At 38.3% G+C, this 24,198-nt stretch overlaps 1 protein-coding gene across 1 annotated transcript; it reads right to left on the bottom strand.

Moving 5' to 3' along the window:
* Window positions 1-306: 306 nt before the first annotated feature.
* Window positions 307-14,347, bottom strand: LOC121945150 (CTP synthase 1-like). Its single transcript, XM_042489179.2, has 18 exons — window positions 13,567-14,347; window positions 12,353-12,533; window positions 10,792-10,962; window positions 10,474-10,574; window positions 9,861-9,977; window positions 9,107-9,190; window positions 8,792-8,872; window positions 7,948-8,099; window positions 7,533-7,665; window positions 7,248-7,336; window positions 6,642-6,736; window positions 4,972-5,034; window positions 4,788-4,831; window positions 4,601-4,697; window positions 4,449-4,504; window positions 2,938-3,034; window positions 2,568-2,712; window positions 307-2,046 (listed from the first exon to the last, which is right to left on the bottom strand). Exons 2-18 carry the CDS (start codon window positions 12,516-12,518, stop codon window positions 1,962-1,964), a joined length of 1,776 nt encoding a protein of 591 aa, XP_042345113.1. The 5' UTR covers window positions 12,519-12,533; window positions 13,567-14,347; the 3' UTR covers window positions 307-1,961.
* Between the last annotated feature and the right edge of the window lie 9,851 nt (window positions 14,348-24,198).

The raw sequence follows: 24,198 nt of genomic DNA, 5'->3' as shown, positions 1-24,198 counted from the left end.
ACGATAACCTTTTCATATTGTGGGTTTGTTTTCATAATTTCTGTAACCTTTTCAGATAGTGGGTAGTAATGAAAAGGGCAGCCTCTAGGGGCTGCTACAGCACTGTTTAGTTTTGCATATAAATAAATACAACAGTGTGCTCCCAATAGAAAAAGACAATGAAAATAGAGCTATCAGTGAAGACAAAGCTTTTTAAAATGTATCAATGAATATTTTTGCCTTAAAACTGAAGCGTCTCACAGTCCCCAATAAAAGGCAGAACTGACTGTCATTCTCAGCTCTACTAGAATAAAGGCCAGATTATCATGAGGAATAAAAATATATTTATTCAGAATAAACACACATAATGCATCACACATGCATCTGAACTTCATAAATATAAAAATAGGTTTGTTTTAATACATTTGGGCCAACAACAGATAAATAAAGGCACTGGCAGCAATCATTTAACTATCCAGGTCCTCCACATTTGACTCCAAGTGAAAATGTAACTTGGAAGCTTGATGCTGATCAGCTGACTGCTACTCTTTAGCTTTTTCTTTCAGTTCAAGGAAAACCATTTTTATAAGCTTTCTTTCTCAGTAAATACTATTGACAAAAGGCAATTTAAGTTGACCAGATTGTCAGATGACTGTGCATCAGCATTTTTCATTTCAGGTCAGATACAGCTGTGAAAGGCAAATGTGGTCATAACCATGCTTGTTGATGTCAGCTGGCAGAGGGACTCAAAACATAAAAGTCATGCAAGAACAAACTGGTGAGCTCAGGTTTAAGAAGTAAAAACTTAAAGGAATAACACCACCAAGTGCACAAATTGCATGAAGAAATTCTCACCCACTGCCCTTGTGATATCGGCTAATGTGGTTCACCCTCTTACAACAAAAAAAAAAACCCAAATAAATCACAAACACCCCAAAGTCACCAAAGTACAACAATGTGGTCCAGTTTTATCTCACACAGATATGCATGTACGCTCTATGTGCAAGATCATTTTAAACCAGAGTGACATGTAGCTTACTCACTTTTGTGTAGAACCCTGAATGAGAGTTAAGATATGTGAGGCGGTATTAAACCTAAAAGGAGAAATACAAATAATAAAACTGTAAAAACAGACAGTAAATATTTCAAGGAGGTAACTGTATTGAAGTGTCCAGAGGTGTAGTGGTAGACGATGAGGTGGGTGTACTTGTAGCCAAAGAGGGATTTGTTGCACTCTCCTATATATTCTAATGGTATTTTGTCTGATAAGTGGGAATATTGTGAACAACCAGAAAAAGAGGTGTGAATACCTTTGTATACACTCCACTACACCACTGGATGCATCTGTCATGATACACAGGCAACATTTTCACAATACAAGTTGTGAACAACTGTAAAAAGTCAGTGGTTCTAATGTGTATTTTCGTACATTGGATTGGACTGATTTGCAGGATGGTTGTCCTGAAGAGCATCCTGATTGCACAGACCCCGACTCCTGACCTGACCACTTGTCACTGCTGCAAACAAATCTGCTTTTTCTGAGCCTGTCACAATTTTCTATACTTAACTGCAAAATACACTATCCATCTCCTCACAATTTGCCAAGCATCATGATCTTAAAAGGTGCAAAAACTGCATATACTGCATACTGACAGACCAATGTTCTACCATTCATGTCTCACCCTATTTTATATTTTTCTTTAGTAAAAAAAAAAAAAAAAAAAAAAAAAGTCTGTACAGGTATTTCAAAATCCCCCATTAAAACAGTATCCAGGCTTCTGCTCATACTCTTAAACCATAACTCCTAAACCCCACAGAGTTAACAGCAAGGCATCCTTTTTACACATAAACATTATATTTACTACAGCATAAATGACTCTCACAGGATGCTGTACCTATCAGTATGTAAAAACCATTGTGTGGACCAGCTTTTTTCTGGACCTTGCATTTACTACTAAACATACGCAACAACTACACACACTTTAGTCTAAGGACAAAGAGGGAAACCTCAGCTCGGAGATGTCTGCTTCAGGAGAGCTGTTGTCACTGCGGTCGCTGTAAGTGTCCCTGCAAAGGAAGATGAATACATAAAATGAGCATTATAGCAGCAATGCTGACAGGGATTGCTTTATTGTGAGTGCTGGTGCACTGACAACTGTGTCGCTGTAAACTAACTGTAGTAGATTATGACACTAAATAAAAAAAATGCTTGTAAATTTCCATTCAGCCTGACAACTCAACTACATTTGAGCAAATTCAATAACATAAAAATGCCAACAATGTATAGTGTAAAGGGTTTAATAAAAATAAAAATGTAATGTAATGACTTCATACACTATTTAATATTAGATAAGCTGCCCCCATGAACATAATGTCCACATGAAAGGTAAGGCCAATGTTTTATTTTAACCAATCAGCATTAATGCCAGTTAGCGGGTAAAATATGAAAAGAAACTTATTCAAGTGTGATATGATGCTACTCAAAAAAGAACCAGAGAATTCAGAGAAAAAAGAAAGACGGAGAGCACTAAAGTAACACTTCACATTTCAAATTTACTGCAAAATTGTAGAAAAACCAAAGAACTCACCGTGGAGAGAGGCGACAGCCCTTGCTCAGGTAGCTCTGGAGTTTTCCTGCAGCAGCCAGCAGGAGACCGAAGTATGGAGGAGAAGGTTTGATGGGCCTCGAGGTGAACTCTGGATGGTACTGCACCCCAACAAAGTAACAATGATCTGAAACAGACACGTGGATTAGTAAAGACACAGACCTCCACTACATAAACTACACTTATTTAAACATACAGAAGGACACTGAGGCAAAGTTTGTTGAAGAAACCCTGAAGTTGTAGAGTTTATCCTAAAGATCAGCCAGGTGAAAGCTTTCAGGTCATACACAGCAGGTTGCATTCATTAGCAGCAGTGCGCAGATGCGTCTTTTCAGGAACATTTTCCACTCACCCTCCAATTCAATGACTTCCATTCTCTCTCCTTCCATATCATGGCCGACAAACTTCAGACCTTTTTTTTCAAAGTGGACTATCAGCTCAGGGTTCACCTAAAATGAGAAATGGTTGATGGATTAAGGAAAGGTTTCTGAGAGGCCTTGAGGTTATTCTATGACACTTAAACAGTAAATGTCCTCATGGTCCTGCTTCACATAAGAGCAGAATAACATGCTGTATAACAGGATACTCAACTTGTTTTGCCTAGCGGCCCCTTTGGCAAAAGCCCCGTTCATAAATAAAAACTTGGCAAATATTTATCCGTCTGTGCAATATATGAATTGCTCGTTTTCATCCTTTTGACATTTACTATCCTTACTCATGGCTGCTAAGAAGCAAGTCCAGTCACAGCAGCCCCACACAGGCAGAGTGTATGCAGGGCGTTTTCAGGATTTGAGATATTTGGTGCTTTACTCAGACTTTGGGGGGTCTGGGGGATCCTCTCGTTTGTTTTTTTTTTTACTTGTAAATGTGAGGAACAAGCTCTCTTTGAATGCTTTTTATGCACTCTCATACCTTACTTTTATTCACAGTACAAAAAAATCCCAAAGTTAATCAATCTGTTTTTGTATTGTGTATTATAAAATAGAAGGCGGGCCATCCAGCATATTATCACCTTAAAGGAACTTTGGTATTTTTCCTTATTTTGTTATGTTTTTTTGTCTTTAAGTGACAAATGGAGATAATTTTTTTAAAAAGTCTAGTACTGAGAGAAGCTGTGGCAGCCGCAGCAATGTAATCCCTTTAAACCATTGTGCACTGTCAATTTGTGTCCATTAAACATGCTTTTTTTGCACACTGACAGGCTCCGACTATTATTATAAGTTTCTGACAACCTTAAGGAAAGGACCCCACAAAGATGTTGTGGCGTGAAATCTAGAGAGGAGACTTGTTGCAGGAAAAACAACCATGGAAACATTAGTGACAGTTGGAGAAGAGTGCCAGAGGGAGAAGAGAAAGCGTTGCTTAGTGTTATCTAAAGGATCCTCAGTGTCATGGCTGAATATTTAGCTGATTCAAACAATGTGGAAAAGTCTCCAAGATTTCAGAGCAAGACTTCTCTTTGAGTGAGACTTGGTCACAAGGACAAACAAACTGACTCAAACAAAAGATTAAAGTAAAATGTTTTATTTAGCTGCAGGGTTTTATCAAAAATTGTGTCAGAAATGTCGAATAATATCTGTGCCTCTCTGTGGTAAAAACAGGAACTTTAAAGGATGTAAGTTGATGGTGCATCATTGCCCGTAGGGGTCTCAATGCAGCCCGTTGTGCTACTGCAACTGGTGCAGCATCTCTCAGTACTAGACCAATTTCCAATTTTTTTTTCTCCATTAGCCACTTCGTAACAAAAATGTGGGAAAACAGGGTCCAAGTTCAAAAACACTTAAGCTTTGCTCTGAGTATTGCTGCTGTATTACATGCATTGGTTTTACACTTGTCAATCAGAGGTTTAAAACCTTAATTTACCTCAAATCTGTGCCTGTGCCTCTCGTCAACATACTCGACATGTCCGTACAGTTTTCCTTGAACAATGAAATATCAGACATCAGAAACACAACAGCTGTAATTTAAAGAAGAAAAAGCCAACAGTCAGCCAATTATTCGAGGAGGATACATACTCAGTACACTGGTGTTGGATTTAAAAATGGTCCGCCTCTTCCCCAACCTCATCGTCCCACCCATCTGCCCTGGGTTGTGCTCTGGCATATCAATCACCTGTCAAGATCAAACAGGATGTTAAACCCATTCCAATGAAGTCTCCGCTGATATGATGTGATATGAGCGTGGCAGAAAAAGATAACCTACCACAGGGTGACTGGATTCTGGATTAAATTCTGTGGAGTTGGCATCTGAAAAAGATAAGTGAAACTGATCTGAGCTTAAAATCAACTTCTCATCAGAGCTATGGTTCTTTCATCATTAAATTAGAAACCATAACAATCAAATGTTTTTGTAACAGTGGTCCACATTGAAAAGCACAATTACTCACCCTCCCATCCGAGAACATTGCGGGCGAACTCACACACTGCCAGCTGCATGCCCAAACACACTCCTGCACAAAACAAGACCAGCAGGATTCTTGCATAATGAGTGTTATTGTATGGACTCATAAATAAAGACCGAACAAGATCCCCACTGTGGAAACCACTTATGTGACAAACATTACTGTATTTGCATGTGATTATATTCATGTTATTATAAAGTATCTTTTAGAAAGTATTCACCTTAGGGATTTTTCCCTAAGTTACAGCTTTGAATGTTCAAGCAGATGCAATTAAGATATTTTTTTCTGATAATTTAAAAACAGATTCCTTAATGTCAAAGTGAGAACAAATGGATCTAAATTACATAAAAATCTAACACACAAAGTAACTGACTGCAAAAGTAAATACACGCACTTTTGGCCTGTGTTTCTCATATCTGCCAGCAAATTTCGGCTTTATATTAAACGTAGAGTGGGTTTCGAACTACATAATACATCTGAACATTTCTTGCCTCATTTTTTAACATGATTGCTCCAACTATGGGAATTTTCACAGTGATCATCAAAGTGCAGCAATTTTCAAGTTTTGCCACACTTTCTCAAATGGATTTGACGCCATCAAATACATGTTTCTCATTCTGTGCAGCTTTGGCTTCATATTTCAGGTTGATGTTTTGCAGGAAAATACATTTTATCCAAAGTCACAGTTCTTTGGCAGACAAAATACAGAGAAATTCTGAAGGACAGCTGCTACAATTTATTTTGCCCTTCTCAGAGACATCCACACAGCACGAGGCTGCCATACAGGTGATGGGTACCGAACCTAACATGCAACATCTAAAAGCACTAGCTAAAATTTACATGCGTCAAAGCAAAGTGGTAAATTAGTTATGCAACCAACTATATTTCTTCTTTTTGTACTTATCTGAACAAGGTTTCAGTCTTGTGAATAAAGCAACAAAAAATGAGTCTAAATAAGAAAATAACTTCCTAGAGACACTGTAGCTACCAATGTTGTTGTTTTATCCACATTAATGCAATTATAAAGCTGCATATTAACAATTTATGAAATATCTTTGTGAAAGGTGTAATATGCAGGGATTGTCAGTTACTGTTTGTGAACAGTAGCACAAGTGATAGTGAACGAGCTTTGTCCTTTGGCATTTTGCCTTGCTGTATTTGCATCTTTTTAGTACTGTGTCTGCAATTTGTGTAACTTCCTCTTGGATGTGTCCTGCTTATGATCTGGCACCTGGTCACTATCTTTTTATCAACCTCACCTGCAACCTGCGCCAAGGAACATCCCAGACATAAGTATAAGATTTAAATACAAGCAGAGACTCTCCAGTCTTTCAGATGTCTGATGTCTTTCAGTTTTATAGTCTATTGTGGCCTGTTATTGTTGTTTTATTTTAAATGTTAATGAAAATAGTTCACCAAAGTTGCAAGTGGGAAAAATGTTACCTCAGTCCCCAGAAAGAGGATCTTATCTGTCTGTCTTGTCTGCTCAAAATAAATGAAAAGTAACATATTTATGCATTTGAGATTTTCCCCTGTACTGAACTGTGGCTACAAAAACGGTGTATGAACCAAACAGTGACTTCTGTGGAACGTTACACTCCTACTGAAGGAGAAGGCAGAACTCATAAGACAAAACAGTTTTGAATCTCTCTTACCCAGGAATGGTTTATTCTGTTTCCTTGCCCAGTTAATAGCCAGCATCTTGCCCTCTGTCCCTCTCACACCAAAACCTCCTGGTACCAACACACCACTGTGAGGAGGAAGGAAGGAGCGACAGCCTCAGTTTATTTTCTGAACTAGTCCAGATTATTTATGAGACAAATGTCATCCAATATAAACAGCTGTATACAGAGACATAACTGATAACACTGTTGTGATTTTCTGCATATCTCTGTTTTCAAATCCACTCTCTCTCCATATATTCAGGTATTCTAGCCAAAATGCTGGACAGCAATTGTAACAGTCATCTATCGATTGCTCTGATTAGGCTTTCTTTTAAAATGAATGCATAAAAAAGGTAATGCCCCTAGCCACAGGACACACGGATACAATTATTTTTCCCAGTAGACTGCGGGAGTAACCTATACATAAAGATGTAATAAAACATTGTGCATCTCTGCAAAAGGACAGATCATTTTATGAAGGGGCATAAACCTCTGGGCATGACAGCACTCTGCTGCCATCATGTGGCACACATCAAAACACCGTAATGACGCTGGATCACCAGTGAGGTACTTAATATTGATCGTCTATGTACTCACTCAGAACTGCAGAGTTTTTGCCAAGCCTCATGATATTTCACTGGCTCCTCTTGCAGAGTGGTATTCTCCAGGTCTGCAGAGTCTATGTACTGTAATAACATCAAACAATATCATTTGGATGGAGATCAACATCATGGCCAACACCCTGACTTCTGTTTAAATATGTGCAAATGTTAGGCTCGATGCCAGGCTTTTGTGACAACAGTCAAAATATAAACAGCAAAGCAGTGTTGCAGAGAATCCGGACATAAATATCCAAACATAAAATGTGAAATGTTTCCATACCTTAACCTCTAATTTGTGATTAATGGCGAGGGCTGAGTGCTCCATGGCCTTGATAACGGATGTATATGAGTCAGATAACTTTGTGTATTTCCCCACCAGGGCGATGGAGACATGCTCCAAGAGACGGGCAGATCTGAGGAGAGAGGGGAATGATTCACAGTACTGATCTGGACCAACATTTAATCAGAACTTTACTGCTAATTAAAGAACAATTCAGTGTCCAGCAATGTAACTTCTACAGTATGCTCTAGTGCCTGGGGAACATTTGGCTTCTAGAGCTCAACGTTCTTTGTTTTTTTAATTCCCAGAAGTGCCTGAGTGACTAAACTGACTGTTCCCTGACTGTCAGGTAAATGATTTGTGTCCATTCCTTAAAAGCCTTGAAAAAGTTAGCTGCTAAGACAAACCTCCTCACCTGTCAGCCATCTCCTTCCACTTAAAGAGCATCTTCCTGGGCCTCATCTCAGTAGGCAAGTTCAGCCTCTGACAGAAGTAGCTCACAACACCCTGTTCCTCCAGCAGCAGGGGCACTCTGTAGAGGGAGGCGACGTCCTGGACACAGATCACCTGGAGAGAAATGCAAAAACATTTTCTTGCAGTTGTTTTTTTTTCTTCTTTTTGTTTTTCCAAATGAAAGGGCAGAGCAATGAGAACAGTTTTAAATCAACATTAACTTAATAAATAAAATACAATTGTCCCCCGAAATCAGTTAAAAAACACACACACAAATATATAAAAAAATCCTAAAGATTACAATTAATTACATAATTATATTAATCCTAAAATTGTGTTTTTGATTTGCGGTGGCTTTTCTGATATATATATATATATATATATATATATATATATATATATATATATATATATATATATATATATATATTTTTTTTTTTTCCAGATTTAAAATATTTAAAGTTAAATGTTCTTACGTTCTTAATACGTGCTTAAGCTTTTTGTTCCGCCAGTGGCACAAATTCATACATCATTAGAGAACAATTTAAATCACATACCACTCAAATCTTAATTGTATTAGCATACAGTGAGGTAGCAATAATCCGTACTCACTACCTCATTTCCCTCATACGTAGTACTGTATAGTTCACGCATTATAAAAGACAATATTACAAAATAACACATGCAGATGTGGAGGGTGGCAACATGAAGTGTACTAGATCATGACTAATGTAAGCAGCATGCTGTGCACATCGAGCTTCAACTTAGGTTGTTCAGAAAAAGAAATAAAAGCAACAATATTTCACCTGTGTGGGCTCCACATGACAAAACATGGAGATCTTCTCCTTGACAGCTGTTTCTAGGAGTGATGCACAGCGGCACATAATCTAGAAAGAATGAATTTGTTTATTTTATTACAATACACCACAGGACAAGGGTATAGTCTGAAGTCATTTCATGTCAGATTTTATTTGGTTGTTTACGACATGAGCTGAATACATAACCGAGATTTATCTGATATAGATTTCTACACACAGAGTAAAAGTAGAGGCACAGCCTGTTTATATCTGAGGTGCAGGAGTAAATGCCAAGTTTTAACAGCACATTGTAATTGGACTCACCAAATCTGGAGACAAGCCCAGCCCTCGGAGCTCTCGGACACTGTTCTGGGTTGGTTTGGTTTTCTGCTCTCCTGTGCTACTGGGCTAAGAATGCAAAAGCAAATTCACTTCTAATTTTATTAGAAAAGCAAAAGTAAAACACAGCAAAACTTTTTTTATTTTTTAATGAAACAAAAATATTAAAACAAATTGAAAAACAAATAGAAAAGTGCACTCTCTGAGCAGAGGGAACAGAAAGCATACCCTGGAGTAGTACAGCAAGTTTCATTACATTTTTACTGATTCTACTGATGGGACAGATTGTTTTCCAGTCATTAGACTCAGTGTAATTCCGTGAAAATGGGAATCACACTCCCAAAAAACATTTTAATTTTGAGAGCTAATTGCCCCAAAACATGAATATATTTTGATTAAATATTTCATTTTGTTCATAATAGTTGTATAATCCAATATTATACTCAAGGGTGTGCTTTAATGTCATTTGAGCACTTCAGTGGCGCCAAGGGACCTCTGTGCAATCGCTTTGGTCCTGACCACATCACTGTCATGTCACAAATGAATTAAAGCACATTCTCTAGTGTAATACTGCTTCATTGCTTGTTTCCTCTTATTGAATTGTTGCATACATATGTACGTTTATGCATGTTTCATAATCACTGTTTTTGTGTTTCTCTTTTGGACAGCACTTTGTGCTTTTGCTTGAAAAGTGCTCTACAAATAAAGTTTATAATTATTATCATTACGAGGACCATACCTGTGGTACCAAGCTGACATGGATGTTGCAGAAGTTCTCCCTCTTCACTTTGAACTGGAACTGTCTGAAGGCCTCGATAAACGGCATGCTCTCAATGTCGCCCACTGTTCCTCCCAGCTGTTGACACAAAACACCAGCTTAGACCACAGAACTGCATGTGCAAACACACAGGTTTGTTCTAAGCTTGTTATATAATATAACACACCCTTGGAAAGTACAGGATTTTATTGGTTATATTGTGCCCATAATATTACTGGTTTGGATGTGTGCCATTAGAGAAGAACTGCTGGAGGCAGAGTAATAATTTATCCTTGCTTATGAGGGTTTGAAACAATTCAGCTGCAAATGTACTAAAAATGATATACTTTTGCAGTATATGCTGTCCAAAATAATTATTTAATTAATTAATTTCTGATCAAAAGCCTCTTCTATTCCTATAAAACGCACTGAAGAAAGGTAAAAAATTCCTTATGAGCTGCCCATTGTTGTTGAACACTTTTGACTTGACAAAGAAGGTTTCAATGTCTTTTTGCATGTATTGCAAAACTGAGTTTCATTAACATAAATTCCTGTATGATGAGAACAGAGACAAGTACCAACAAGACCAACTTACCTCTATGACACAAACTTGTGGTTCCACACCATCATCATCTACTGAAACCCTGGCCTGCTTCATCACCCACTCCTGAATGGCATCTGTGATGTGGGGTACCACTGAAAACATTTTACAGTGAAAAAGTCATATAAAACAAATCTGGACAGCTCACTGGACATGCATGTGAAAACAGATACAGCTCTCGCCAAATTCTCTGTACTACAGACACAGTGGAAAATAAAAATGCAAACAAGTGTACCACTGTGCTACGTGTATTGGCAGCATGTAAACGGTTAAGGGGAGCTTCAATGTTTTGGAGCAGGTGCAGTCACTCACCCTGTACGGTCTTGCCCAGGTAGTCTCCCCTCCTCTCCTTGGTGATAACTGACTGGTAGATCTTTCCAGTGGTGAGGTTGTTGTCTTTGGTGAGACGGATGTCCAGGAAACGTTCATAGTTTCCCAAGTCTAGATCCACCTCCCCGCCATCATCCAGAACAAAAACTTCACCTGCACAACATAGACATTATATCAGTTTATCACAGGGTTAGTGAAGACGGCTTAACCAAAACTGGTAGAAATCCAATGCTTTTTTCCTATGACATAATAACTATTGTGTGGACACACATGGTGACCCCATGACACTCAGCTGGTGGTCTGACCACTAGTCCACGTGCTACCACGCCACATCTTGTCATATTAACTAGTGATGCATGATATATATAAAAAAATATCAGCTGATAGCAAGATTCAGATTATTATACATTATTCCGATAATGAAATTATAGCCAAAAAAATAGTGCCAATAACAAGAGGCCAGACTGCTTTTATTGACTTAACAAGGGCTGCATCTACACAATCTTGTACAGTAAGTGGCCTTCACCGAGAGGAAGAAGAACAAGAGCAGCATGCTGACTAGAGCACAACATGTCTTTGCCGATGTAGATGTCTTCCACAGTTTCAGAGGAAGACAACATGATTGCACTACGGGACCAACCCCCGACTGCCCAACTCCCTACCAGATCAGCAAATTTGCTGCTGCAGTTTAACAGGTCAAACGCAGTGCTGGACGACAGTTTCTGGAGTGCGAGCTAACAGCAGTGGCAGCTCTCATCCAACACTTTTAATGGACCAAATAAACTCACACCAAAAAGGCTCAACTCTGTCATTAAAGCAATTAATAACTGTTACATAACACTAGCCCTGTGATGCTACAGTTAGCCTTGTCACATTGTCAGTGTGGGTGGACTCTCACCAACTGTCCCACAGCAGTAATTCTCCATAGTGTACTTCTTAGTGTGTCTGTAAGGAGACAGAGAGACTTTACTTTCTGATTCAATTACTTGTATATAACCCCTTGACACGTTTATTTTGACAGATTGTGTCGAAGCATTTAATTTCAATTCTTAGACATCAAAAACTTAAGAATATTTGGGAAGTTTTTGGTATACTTTACTATACAAAAATTTAATGAATATTTTAAAAGGTCAGGACTGTGCTTTGTTTCTGTTGTGTTAGCAGAAAGAATAGATTTGGTTAGGTCATGGCTGGGCATATTAGATATTCTAAACTCTCTCACATCTTAGCCTTTCTCGCCCTCAGGTGTTGCATAAACTACAATTCATTAACTTCTTTTTAAAATACAAAGATGTGAAGTTATAGGTTATGCTGTTAGTATAAGACACAAGAAGCAGGTAATTGTCATTTATTGGTATTGGCTGAAAAAAAAAAATCCATATTGTGCATCCCTTTCTTATTGGTACTGTCCCTGAGCAGCAGGTAATTATTGATTATCGGTACCAGCTGAAAAAATTCATTATTGTACATCTTAACAAACAGCAGATGTTTGAGCAGATGAGAGACAATACAAGCAACACTGTTAATGCACTCAATTACTCACCATGTTCATAAGGTGAAAAGGTGCCAGCATCAATATTGATATATGGGTCGATTTTGATGGCTGTGACATGAAGGCCACAGGACTTGAGGATTGTTCCCACGCTGCTTGCAATGATGCCTTTGCCAATGCCAGATATGACACCACCGGTAACCAGAATGTACTTCATAGTGGTGTGTGAAAGCTAAAGAAAAAAAACAAAAAAAACTTAAGGCACATGCCCAACTCAACCTGTTCGACCACATATGAGATGAAGAGCTGATGCAACAGAAACACTAAGCGCACATGCTGTGGACATGCTTTGTTACTAAAGTGGTAAACTAAAAAGTCCCAAGGAGTCATTTTAACATCATATGTATGTATGTATGTATGTATGTATGTATGTATGTATATATATATATATATATATATATATATATATACATACATACAGATTTAGTAATATGTTTCTCACTGAATCAAAATTGAAACCTGCAGTCTTTTACTCCTTTGATTCCTGTGTTTTCAAACTTTGCCAATGTAACCTTACACCACCATGTATAAGCATCAGAAAAAAATAAACAGTCGGTCTGGCAGTGGTTATATTGATGTGTTTTTATACTTGGAAGTGGGACTACCCTAAGTGTTTACATCTGGATCGCATATTGTGCTCTCACATTATCTAGACACAAAACACATGGTCAAATGAGTCACCATGACTAAATCCAACCAATTCAAACGTAAGAATGAGTCTAAACCATATTATATTCAACAATTACTGCATGCTGAACATTGTGTTCAACTGTCAACCACATGATATGAAATTAAATGGCGGGAAATACCAACCACACATATGAGGGAGGCGCCTGAGAGCGTTTGTGTTACACTGATCTTGTCATCACAATGCGAAGCCTTCATTGTCAATTAATAAATACAATACACTGGTATATTATCAGACTGTAATGAGTGGAGCAGTTTAAACTAGTTTAGCTAGTCTAAACTGTTTGGCCACAACATGTCTTGCAGACCTAATGTTAACTTTGTTTTTTAAGCGTGATACTCATCGACAGAGGTAAAGTTAATTGCTGATTTGCGCAGCTAACACGCTACAGTTTAAGCTAACAGTTTAGTTAGCGAGCAATTTCGAGACAACAACGACAAATTGACGGCATGTTTAAACTGTTAATTAGCTCTCTAGCTAGCACACTATGGATATCTTTACAGCCACACAAACTTACCTAGCGGTCACAGGGAAAGACGTTAGCGTTTAGTCTCGGTGACTGTCGTGAATTTTAATTAACTCCACTGTTTACGGAGCATCAGTGTCCACGTTCCTGCAGCAGAGTGAGCACGTGCGGGAGCCGTTGAACAGTTTGTGTCCCTCCGCTTCAGTCTGCCGTGGGTACTTACGCCCTCTTCTTAGCCTGTCAGGCAGACCATCGTGTACCGCCCCCACAGGATCCGCCAATCAGATGGACGAGGGGAGGCTCACTGAGAGGCCGCACTCTGGGCGACAAATGTGAAAGTTGTCTACACCATGATGTCACATGTATTGCAGTGAATTTAATATTCCAAAGTCATCTCAAAATTTCACATTAAATGTAGGCCTACCCTGCTAATGACCTTATTGATTAGTGTACAAACATTTATATTTCCTGATCTTTTTGTAAACATAATATAAAATCGATTCTTCGTCTTTTTTATTATTATTTTTCTTATTATTATTATTGTGATATATCCAAAGATTGTGGACCTCATTGCGGCTTCATTCCCCAGGCTGTGAGACTCCTCAACTCACCCTTCAACTCTTAAAGATGTAGCAGGATCAAGGACAATTTTTTTAAATTATTTTCTTTTTCTTTTTCTTTTTAAAACTATGTTTAAAATAACTAATGAATCTACCTTGTACCTTGACTTTAAGATCTGAAATATAATTTCTTTGAATCTAATTTTGTCTACTCCTTTGACCTTAAATATATTAATTATTATGATAATACATATAATTGCATTCTTAAATATTAGATTGTTTTTGTTATTTTAAATGCATTTTTTATTCACAAATAGAAATTCTCAAAACAACTTCTTTTTTTTGTCATCATCATTGAATACTGTCATTTTATATTTATATATTTATATAATTTTCTTATGTCATTTATTTCATCATTTTTTTCTTATTTACCCTATTTTTACTAAAAAAATAAAACTATAAATAAAAAAAACGACCTTGTTTTTCATCTTGTAACTGTCATCTGCTTTCCTTGAATTTGTGCTTTTAAACAGCAGTCTTCCACCACTAGATGGCACATAAGCTCTATGTTGCATTGTTCAGCGTATATCAGGCTAAATTGAGCTTTTAACATGCATGAGGTTATTCACACATATTGAATCCAGTGATTTTATGGAGAGAGATAGGCCATTAGATACAGCAACAAAGAGATTAAAACTGGTGCAAGTAAAGACACCCTTAAATATTCTGGTTTGGTCAAGTGAGCCATTCCAAAATAGAGCGATCGTTTCTCATAACCCCATTGATACAGTAGCACTGTCTCTGAGATATTAAAGTTTTCCTTCATGTATTCATTGTCGTGTTGCTCCAGTTTTGCTGTGGGTAATGAGAGTGGTGATTCTAATTCATTTCTGTCCATGATCTTGATCTAATTAAAGACCTCATCCCTGCCACCTCATTTTCATAAGCTGTTCCCTTCAATTACATCTGACAAGTGAGCACAGACACACATTAACCTCCCGCATGAAGAGGTACTGTGCTTCCTTCATCTCTCTGCAATCTTAAAATAACAGAGAGGGCAATTCAAAGGTAGTTCCACCTCTATGAAAACCTTTTTGTGGAAACACATCTGTGGATGGAAGGGTCCAATCCCCACCTATAATATAATCACATTTTCTGAAAAAGACAGCAGGAAAGTGCCATGCAGTGCCATGTTTTGCAATGTGTTTTGGTTGCATGTCTGACTGTGGCCAAAGTCAGCTGTGATAGCTCAGACTTGTTTGTTAATGATTGTCTGCATTATGATTTGTTATTTACTTTTCACCATCATGAGAAGCCAATGAGTCTCAATCTGAAATGAGTTGATTTGAATATTGAATAAACTCAAAATAACTTCAGGCTACACATACTTCAAGACAGGGGACGTGGATTTGACCCATTTTGTCCACCTATTTCATATTGGACCTCGTATAAAAGTGATTGACTTTGCTAAATCACATCATCACTGCAGACTTGTGACACAGTTGTGGCAGTGACTGCAAAGCGAATATTCAAAACACCACAATTCAGTTTGCTTGGAAATATCCTCTTTAGAAGGAATACTTTGACATTGTAGAAAATACACATATTTGCTGACTTTTTGAGAGTTAACTGAACGGATTGATACCATAGAGCTTTAGAGCCATGAAGCTGCTGCACCTGCTACTGATGACCAGAAGTATTTCCTACAAGTAACTCCCTGTACAGCTACAACAAATTCAGTTTCCATGGGGATTAAACAAAAAATATATGTGGTAATTTCTGAGCTTTATTTATAGCTATACTTGTGAACTTCAGGCCCATACCTCCAGTCTTAATGCTAAGCTAAGTACTGACTAAGACTGACTGTTGCATCATCATTGTATCATATCGTCGTCATCTCAGCTGAAAAGTTGCACTTGAACATGCCACAAAAAAAAAAAAATCCCACCTTATATAAATATGGAACCATCACTTTAACATTTGTCATAGTTTAATAACTATAATCACTCCCCTTACTGTTTTCCTCATTAAATGCAAAAATTAATTCATTTTCTGTCTCCGTCTTATGTAATTGTCTGGTGCAGATCAGATTATCAACAGCACAAATTGGAAGAAATAGGCTTTTGACTAATATTTCTTGGAGCTAATGGGAGAAAGCTCTATTAAATAATTCAAAATTATCTTAGCCTTTTTGTCTCACATTTGAATGTATCTTCTTTTGTCTTCTCTGTTAAGTAATTATTATGTTTTGAGACTATTAACTGAACACTTGTACCACTCTATATTAAAAGGACCATCTATTACATGTAATGTGATGGTATAAGAATAAATTAAACTGGTTCATACCCCAAAAAAAGTAAATGGTCAAAGGCAAATGACCACAAGCTAAAAGGAGGATAGACACACTCTCCAAAGTAAAATATCAGTCGGTGTTGGCAGCGTTTCCTTGACCGCCATCCTGATAAGTCAGATAGCACCGGGGTCAGATGTCATGAGCTGCTTCACTCTTCCAGACTTTCAGTAGTCCGGTGTGGTCCAACTCCCTGCCCAAACAGACGCACAAAGAAACAGTAGCCCACATCCCCCGCACCCCGTGCACATTATTTATGAATGGGAGTGGTGCCTTTCCCTCTCCTTTGTAGTTTTGGAATGTGCAAGATAGATCGATTTAAGACGGGAACACAGATGGCTCTTAAGGCACAATGCAGTACGCAACCACTCAGAGGAAAGTGAGCTCTGGGGCAATTAGTGTCATTATGGCTGCTCATGTGCTTGGTGGGCTGGATAAACAGTGGCTGTGGCGGCAAATGGTTAGGCATGTGGGTAGCATGGATAATGGTGATCTGTGCAGAGCTGCAGCAGAGCAGAAACACACACTTACCACTTTTAACCAGGTGACGGACAGAAGGGTCTGCAGCGTCTTGGTCAGACAAATGATAAGAAGCAGGGAGTACATCAGGTGTTGTAGGGCTTCATATAATAATTGATGTCAATAAATCCATTTAATCTACAATTTATTTTAATCAGTCAAATGATTGATTAGTTTATAAAATGTCAGAAATGAATGGGTTATTCAACTTTGGTCCATTTTTATCTGAAAACTTTCAGAAAATACAACTTGAAATTATTGATACATTTTCTTGTGATGCAACATTGGCATTGTCATTGTCATCACCTTATATGTTTTCTATGTTTCTGTGTTTTCTAAATTCATTACGTTAGCATTCTAATGTCAATTTTAGTATTAGTATTAAACATACACAAAATAATATACAATATACAATGTTGTTTTTCTCATTATTTGTACATTTAAAGGAAATATAAGCTGTTTGTAAATGACAATCAATAAACATATTTTCTTTGACAAAGACCTTGATTTGCTCTTATTTCAGTTTCCTCCATGGAGCTAACTGTCATGTTTTGTCAGATGACTGTTGCTGTGATCACCAAGTACACAGACTCTACACAAATAATAAATAAATAAATTCAAATTTTGTTCAGTGTGTTGGAAATGACATTAAATGGACAAATGGACAAGTATTCTTTTTATAGAAAAATACATAAAATACTAACAATTCTGATATCACAAGACACATTTAATTGGGATGGGCATTTATGTGCCATTTGTATTTGAAGTTAATATCAGATCAATTTTAAATTCAAAACTGAGCAGTGTTGAAGGTCCACAAATGGCTTAGGAATGAATATATTAAACACACATAAGAGGTAACTTTTAATGATAAAGCCTAATAAAAAATTATATCTAACCATTTCTGTGTGTACCTTTTAGTGTCAAGTAAGTCTGACAAAAATAATAATGAGAAATCTGTTTTTAATTTGCTTATTTTTGGCAGGAACACAAAAATCCAAATAGTTAAAGCATCACCCTAATAAACAAACTGGCCATCAGATTTTCTCAGAGTCCAATGTCCTGTTGCAAAATTGTTTGTTATTGTTTGACCAACACTCAGACACACTCAACACACACACAAACCAAGCAGAAACCTCCATGGCTTAAAAATGAAGCTAACACCACTTAAGCCACGTAAGGCTGGCTCCAAAAGCTAGTCAGTCTCTGCGGACCCCCATGTTAAAATGCTCAACTTTATAGCAGAAACAAACATGTTTATATCACTCACCCGTTTACATTTGACTGAAGCTTTAAATTATGTATAATGAGGGACGGGCCACTTGGAGTGACGGATGAGATGAAAGATATTGTAACAGTATATATTTAGAGTTGCCGAGGATAGCGTCCTCGGCCTCTCAGTCAGATCAACCCCTTGCTCCTAAACAGTGCCAGCCTCTTGCCCAAATATGGTCACCTCTGGCCTGAAAAGATCTAAATGGTGACGGCCTAAAAGCTGAACTTGAGGCTTTAAAACGGGAGTCCACAAACCAATGGGTAATGTCATGGTAGCTACAGCCATTATTATTACAGTCTATGTCCAAAAATCCCTTTTAGTTAAAATTATGTAAAATTAAGAAAAGCAGCAAAACCTCACATTTCAAAAACTAGAGCCAGCATATTTGATTGATTTCTTTTGTTAGCCATTAAATAACTTTACAATTAATCAGCTATCAAAATTGCTTTCTATTAATTTTATGCTGATCAACTAATCAAATAATTGACTGATCATTTCAACACTAGTGTAAAAAATCTTGATAAAACCTTTGTTACAAAGTGCTTCACACACAAGGACACATAAAAGAAAGCAGGAAACAAATACAAATTCACAGTCAACAAATAAAAAAACATATATATCATAGAGCAGATGAAATGGGAAACTGATAAAAAATAATTAAGAAAAGAGGGTACAAGTGTGTCTTGTTGTCTTGTGAATTCCTTAAAAGAACTACTTTTATTGATCAATATACAATGCTCAAATTGTATTCAATAAAGCACGCTTCAACCAATATGAGATTAGAGTTATTAATGAAAAGTTATCTAAAGCTCTTAGGTGACACCCACACACACACTAACTCACATTTGAATTCCAGTTACAGTGATGATACACATGTGACAACAAGGTCAGGTGCGGCTGTAAACATGAGTGAAACAATGGTCTTACTGAGAAATCCAGCTCATAGGCCTCTGGGGAAACCCACTGTGAGTTTGTAGTCATTGTCTTAAACCTAGTTAATACTCTGTTTACGCTATGTATGTGCATGCATGTGTGTGTGGGAGTGTGACATCTACCATTTTCTCCCCTATTGCCTAAGCCACAAGTTATTGAGAAAACAAATGTCAGTTGAAGGGCGTTGTCTGTTTGGTGTTTGCACTGAGAGTTAGTCTTTCCTCCCGCTACTTGGAGCAAATCTAATTTGATTATGAGCACCAGTGAAGAAAGCCATTGAGGGAGAGAGTTTATTGGATAACATGGGACCAGGGATGACAGTAGAGAGATGAGAGGGAGTGAAATGGAGAGAAATAGAAACTGAGTGATTTTGTGAGAGAGGTGTGCTCAGATAGAGTGTAAGGGAGATTCTTCCCGTCGGGGACGAGGCTCTGGATGGTTGCCTGGTATGCCACTGCACTGTCATCTGCGAGTTGCCTTTGTGCATGTATGGAGGCCAGCATATCCCATGATCCTCTGCTATTATCCCAGCCCAACTCCTAGCATGTGGCCTCCTGCTCTCTCCTGCCCATTCCTTATCTCTCTGCTTCCTTCGACCTCCCTCCTACTGCATCTCTCTCTTTTCCTATTCTATCCTTCCTCTCTCCTCTACCACATACCCTCCTCACCCTCATTTCACTCTTCCTTTCCCTATCTCTCTCTTCATCCTCCTCGCCAAAGCACAGCTAGAGGCTGGGCCTTTGCCACCTCCATGCAAACAGATGACAGTGTTTTGTTTTTTTTACCCCTCCCCACTGCCGCAGACCCCCCTCTAGGAGAGGTCTGTCTGCCTAGGAGGAGAGGGGGAAATGAGAAGGATTGATTAATTTAAAACGCATGCTGTCCTCTGTTTTCTGCACTGAACCCCCCTTCAGGAGGACATGCCTGCTCAATGAGAGATTGAGAGGAAGATCATGGGAGCTCATTCATCAAGCCATGTATTCCATTATAAATAATGTGTGTAATGTGCAAAAAAAGCCCCCAATAAAGGGTTGTGGCCTTTGACCGAAGCACTATTATGTCTTCTGTGAAGAGTTTTTTGATGGTGGAATGGTGAAGAGACTGATACTTCAAAGCCAGGCCAAACAGAGAGGGATTCTTTTGTTGTTCTTACAATAAAAACACAGCTCAGTATTCTGTCTTAATCAAAAACCACATTGAAGGTTTCAAATAAAAACAGACAGCCATGTAAAAATGATGTGCTCTTGCCTGATTTAATGTAAAATAAGATAATTCCATTCAGTAGTGTAACTTCTTCCCCAAAATCAAAACACACTAAGATTATTAATTCTCTTTCACGACCTAAGTTAGTATTATACTCGCTGTTGTTCCCCAAAATAACTCAAGTGGCACTCACAACACCGTGGACATTGAGTACTTAGACTAATAACAAATGATGCCAAAGATAGGGCAAAGATGCACCCTGATGCCTTGTGACCACGTGCATAAGCGCTTTTAGACCACATGTCATTCTCAAGTCAGATGCTAGGCCGGGGCGAACAAGCAGTCCTTTTATCACTGACTTAGTTATTCAGTAATTTCAACGTCTTCATGCATTGAAGACCGTTCAGCTTGCTTACACCACTTAACTGTGGCAGCATCCTTTACAGGCTTTACTGGAGAGGTGGGACTTACTGCTGAATATTTCAGTTGCCATCAAGTTCAAAATAGTTAAAAAGTGCTGTTTAGGTTATTTCCTTCCCAATATTGCGCTGAGACAGGAATATTTCTCGATCTCATATTAGGATGTTCTCACTGCTGCAAATATGTCTCTTTTTTCTCTTCTTCTGAGGAAACTATTTTCTCACTAACCACAATATATTTCAACCTTTTTTTGCAAAATTTCACCATTTAAACCTGCTTTCATTTTATTTTTGGTCACTTAGGGTGGTGGAAAAAGTTGCCAACACAGTACCAACATTCTTATAAAGGCGTTCATGCAAAGTCAAGCTTTTAACTCACAATAAGCTAATATTCAGTTGAAGTCGTGTTTTGAGGGAACAGAGGATTTTGAGTCCAATGTTGACTCTACTTTTAGCTTTTTTTATTTTTTTTTTGTCTTTTGTGGGAAATATCTAAATTTAAGTCCCTGGCGCACCAAGCCAAAGGTCAACTGACGGTCAGATTTTGCAGCTTGACATGCACGTTGGCACTAGTCTGCACTTGTTTACATTTTCTCAGCTGATTCAGCATTGAATTGGTGTTTGAGATGACGGAGCCTGTCGGTGACTGACAATAACTCTGATTGGCAGTTCAACTCAGTACATGAGAACAGAAGTGGAAGAGAGGATAGTGAACAAACAACTAAAGTTGAGAGGTAGTGAGATAAAAAAAACTTGTTAAATAAGGTAAGTTGTTTAAGCCAATGAGCTTTTTACCTGAGACAGAGAGATTGTTTGTCTAGCGCACATGAGGGAACCCAACAGTCAGCTTTTGTTGCCACTAGTTGTGGCCTTTGAGGCCCAGACACACCAAAGACTATTTTTATGGGCTTTTTGCCTTTACTGATAGGATAGATAAGATCAAGCATGAAAGGGGCAGAGAGAGGGGATGGCATGCAGCAAAGGGCCGTGGCCGGAATTGAACCTACGGCCACTGCATATTTCCATCCCAAATATGTAAATGGAAGAAATGTAGTATAGTCAACTTTTGTATCCACACCAGCATTCTTACTTTCATGTTTACCCTTAAGTATTTCATAACTTTGCAATGTTCCCAGTTCCGTACACACGCTATCTCCATTCCTGCCCCATACCTCATGTGCACTTTCCAGTCTATTATGCCCACAAACAAGCTACAGAATTATACCATGTACTATTCTTTTTTGGTCTCCTTATCAACAGAGGATCTGTCTCTGTCTGTATCTGTCAGTATCAGTATGTTCCTTCATCTGTAAGAAGTCTTTATGATGGATTGCGAGGACAATGAATAAATTAGAGAACGCAACACTTGTATCACATGTAGCCTATGGAAAAATGCAGAAACATGACCGAGCCGTAACCAATGTGGTTTGGCCCTTGTGGATTGTGAACTGTTTGGTAACAAGCATGGATCCTATGCAGACTTGTATATAGACCAAAGGTTCATCTAAGTCCAACATGAGACTGCACGACTGCAAGACTTTCATGGCTAAGTTCAGGCCAAAAGACTGAATGTGTCAGTTGTTGTCCGTAGAGCGTGAAGCATCAAAAACAAAAACGCTATTGATGGACAATTTCTGTCCCAATGTTGTTTCTTTGTGGCTGATTCATAGACTGTATAAAAATAATGGACATAACCATCAAGACTTCAACAACTGGCTTGTGCACTTCTGCATTAAAGTTTATCATTTTGGCTGTCATCATCTTTGATTTTTGGAGCCAGAAGTGACTTCATTTGGAGGAGAGAGTGGAGCTGTGGAGGAGCGAGGAGACGGCATCCTTAATTATGAATGACTTGAAGCCATAGCAAAATGAAAGCGGGTTAGTTATATAGAAAATCATCCCCATACAGTTGTCATAAAAAGGACATTACCTATAGACCAAAACCGTTCTTAGTACCAGGCCATAAACATGTTTCTCCTGTAAAATTAGGCATCTTAATATGGAGGTCTGTGGGATTTGACTTGCTTTTGTAGCCAGCCTCAAGTGGCCATTTTGGATTGTTTTTTATTCTTGAGAGAAGCATAATTTTAAATTCTTTGCAATGGGAGTGCGGCATATTCTACCAATGTCAGCAGCATGAAGAGGCATTGAGCATCTGTATCCTGCTGAGAGCTGCCTGTTTATTTCTGAGCGCCGAGATTTGAAAAATGTTCAACTTTGGGTAAAACACTGCACACTAGCTATTAAGTCACAGTGTAGAAAGGACATATACCATGAGCACCAATAATTACATCTTGGAGCCCTGACACACCAAGCCCCGGCCTACCCAGAGCATCTGTTGCCCAAGTTGTTGCGATGTGTCACGCATTGTTGGCCCTTGTCGACCCTTTATGTCTTTTTTTTCCCAACTGGTACAGCAAATTGAATGGGTATCTGAGATGGCAGAGCCTTTCACTGAATGAAATTGCTCTGACTGGCAGTTCAGCTCAGTGCACAAAAAGAGAAACAGAAGTGGGGAAAGGAGCTAAGGGGAAGAGGGCATGAGATCAAAACAAACACACATATGAGATAAGGTTTTCTTTTTGCATTTAGCTCTAGCAGAAACATTTCACAATTGTGTTATTTTTTGCTAGCAACAATTAAAATAATTTCTTTCTTTTTTTTCTTTTTGCTAACTGGCTAACAAACATCTTGAATCTGTCCTGTTGGTATTTCAGTCTCTGTTTTTAAAGAAATGATGAATACAGACTTCCGATGCTTGCTGCTATGGAGTTATTTCCTTGGCTGTAGTCTTTGTGACATGTTCAAGTGCAACTTTTTGGCCAAGTTACATGCAATGTGAGACAATACAACAATTGGCTTTTGTCGCCACTAGTTCTGTGGTCTTTACATGCACAAGTGCGTAACTACAACAACGGAGAAGAAATATGTTACTATATTAATATACAGTATATTGATAAATGTTTCCTTTCATGAAACCATAGCAGGTCTGTCGTATTTCCCAACGGGCTTCAGCATTTTTTCATCCAGAGGAAGTACGTTGTGCTGACATTTTTAGTTACGTGGTTATTCGGTATCATAGTAACTAGACACAACCAAAGCATCTCAGCTAAAAAAACAAATGCCTCCAAAGCGTTCTCAAACGCTGCCATCTGGACGTTTCCTTAGGAGCTCCTTGTGTTTTCAGCCAAAAAAAAAACTGTAGTTTTAGGCTTTATTTTTCAGACCCCGAGGTTGCTGCTTGAGCCTAATGGTGCCTCTGGTGCCTTCATGTTCCGTATTTATAGTGTGCACTTCACATCCGTTCAGGTTATGTTAATCTCTTCCACCAGTGTATGCTGGACTAGATTCCAGCCCCCTGTGATTATGTACAAGGTAAACAAGATCTTAACTGCACAGTGCCTCCTTATCTTTCGGTCAATG

Source organism: Plectropomus leopardus, chromosome 11, assembly GCF_026936395.1.
Source record: "Plectropomus leopardus strain MGB_pleo_1.0 chromosome 11, ASM2693639v1, whole genome shotgun sequence".
Classification (NCBI taxonomy): domain Eukaryota; kingdom Metazoa; phylum Chordata; class Actinopteri; order Perciformes; family Serranidae; genus Plectropomus; species Plectropomus leopardus.
This window is presented reverse-complemented; position numbering and strand designations above follow the sequence as displayed.

Excerpts from the sequence above, each read along its gene's own strand:
- LOC121945150 (XM_042489179.2), bottom strand. The coding sequence starts at position 12,518 with ATGAAGTACATTCTGGTTACCGGTGGTGTCATATCTGGCATTGGCAAA. Across the intron at positions 10,575-10,791 it reads CCTGGGCAAGACCGTACAGG|TGGTACCCCACATCACAGAT; the intron begins GTGAGTGACTGC and ends AAATGTTTTCAG. Across the intron at positions 2,713-2,937 it reads GGAAGTCATTGAATTGGAGG|ATCATTGTTACTTTGTTGGG; the intron begins GTGAGTGGAAAA and ends TGTCTGTTTCAG.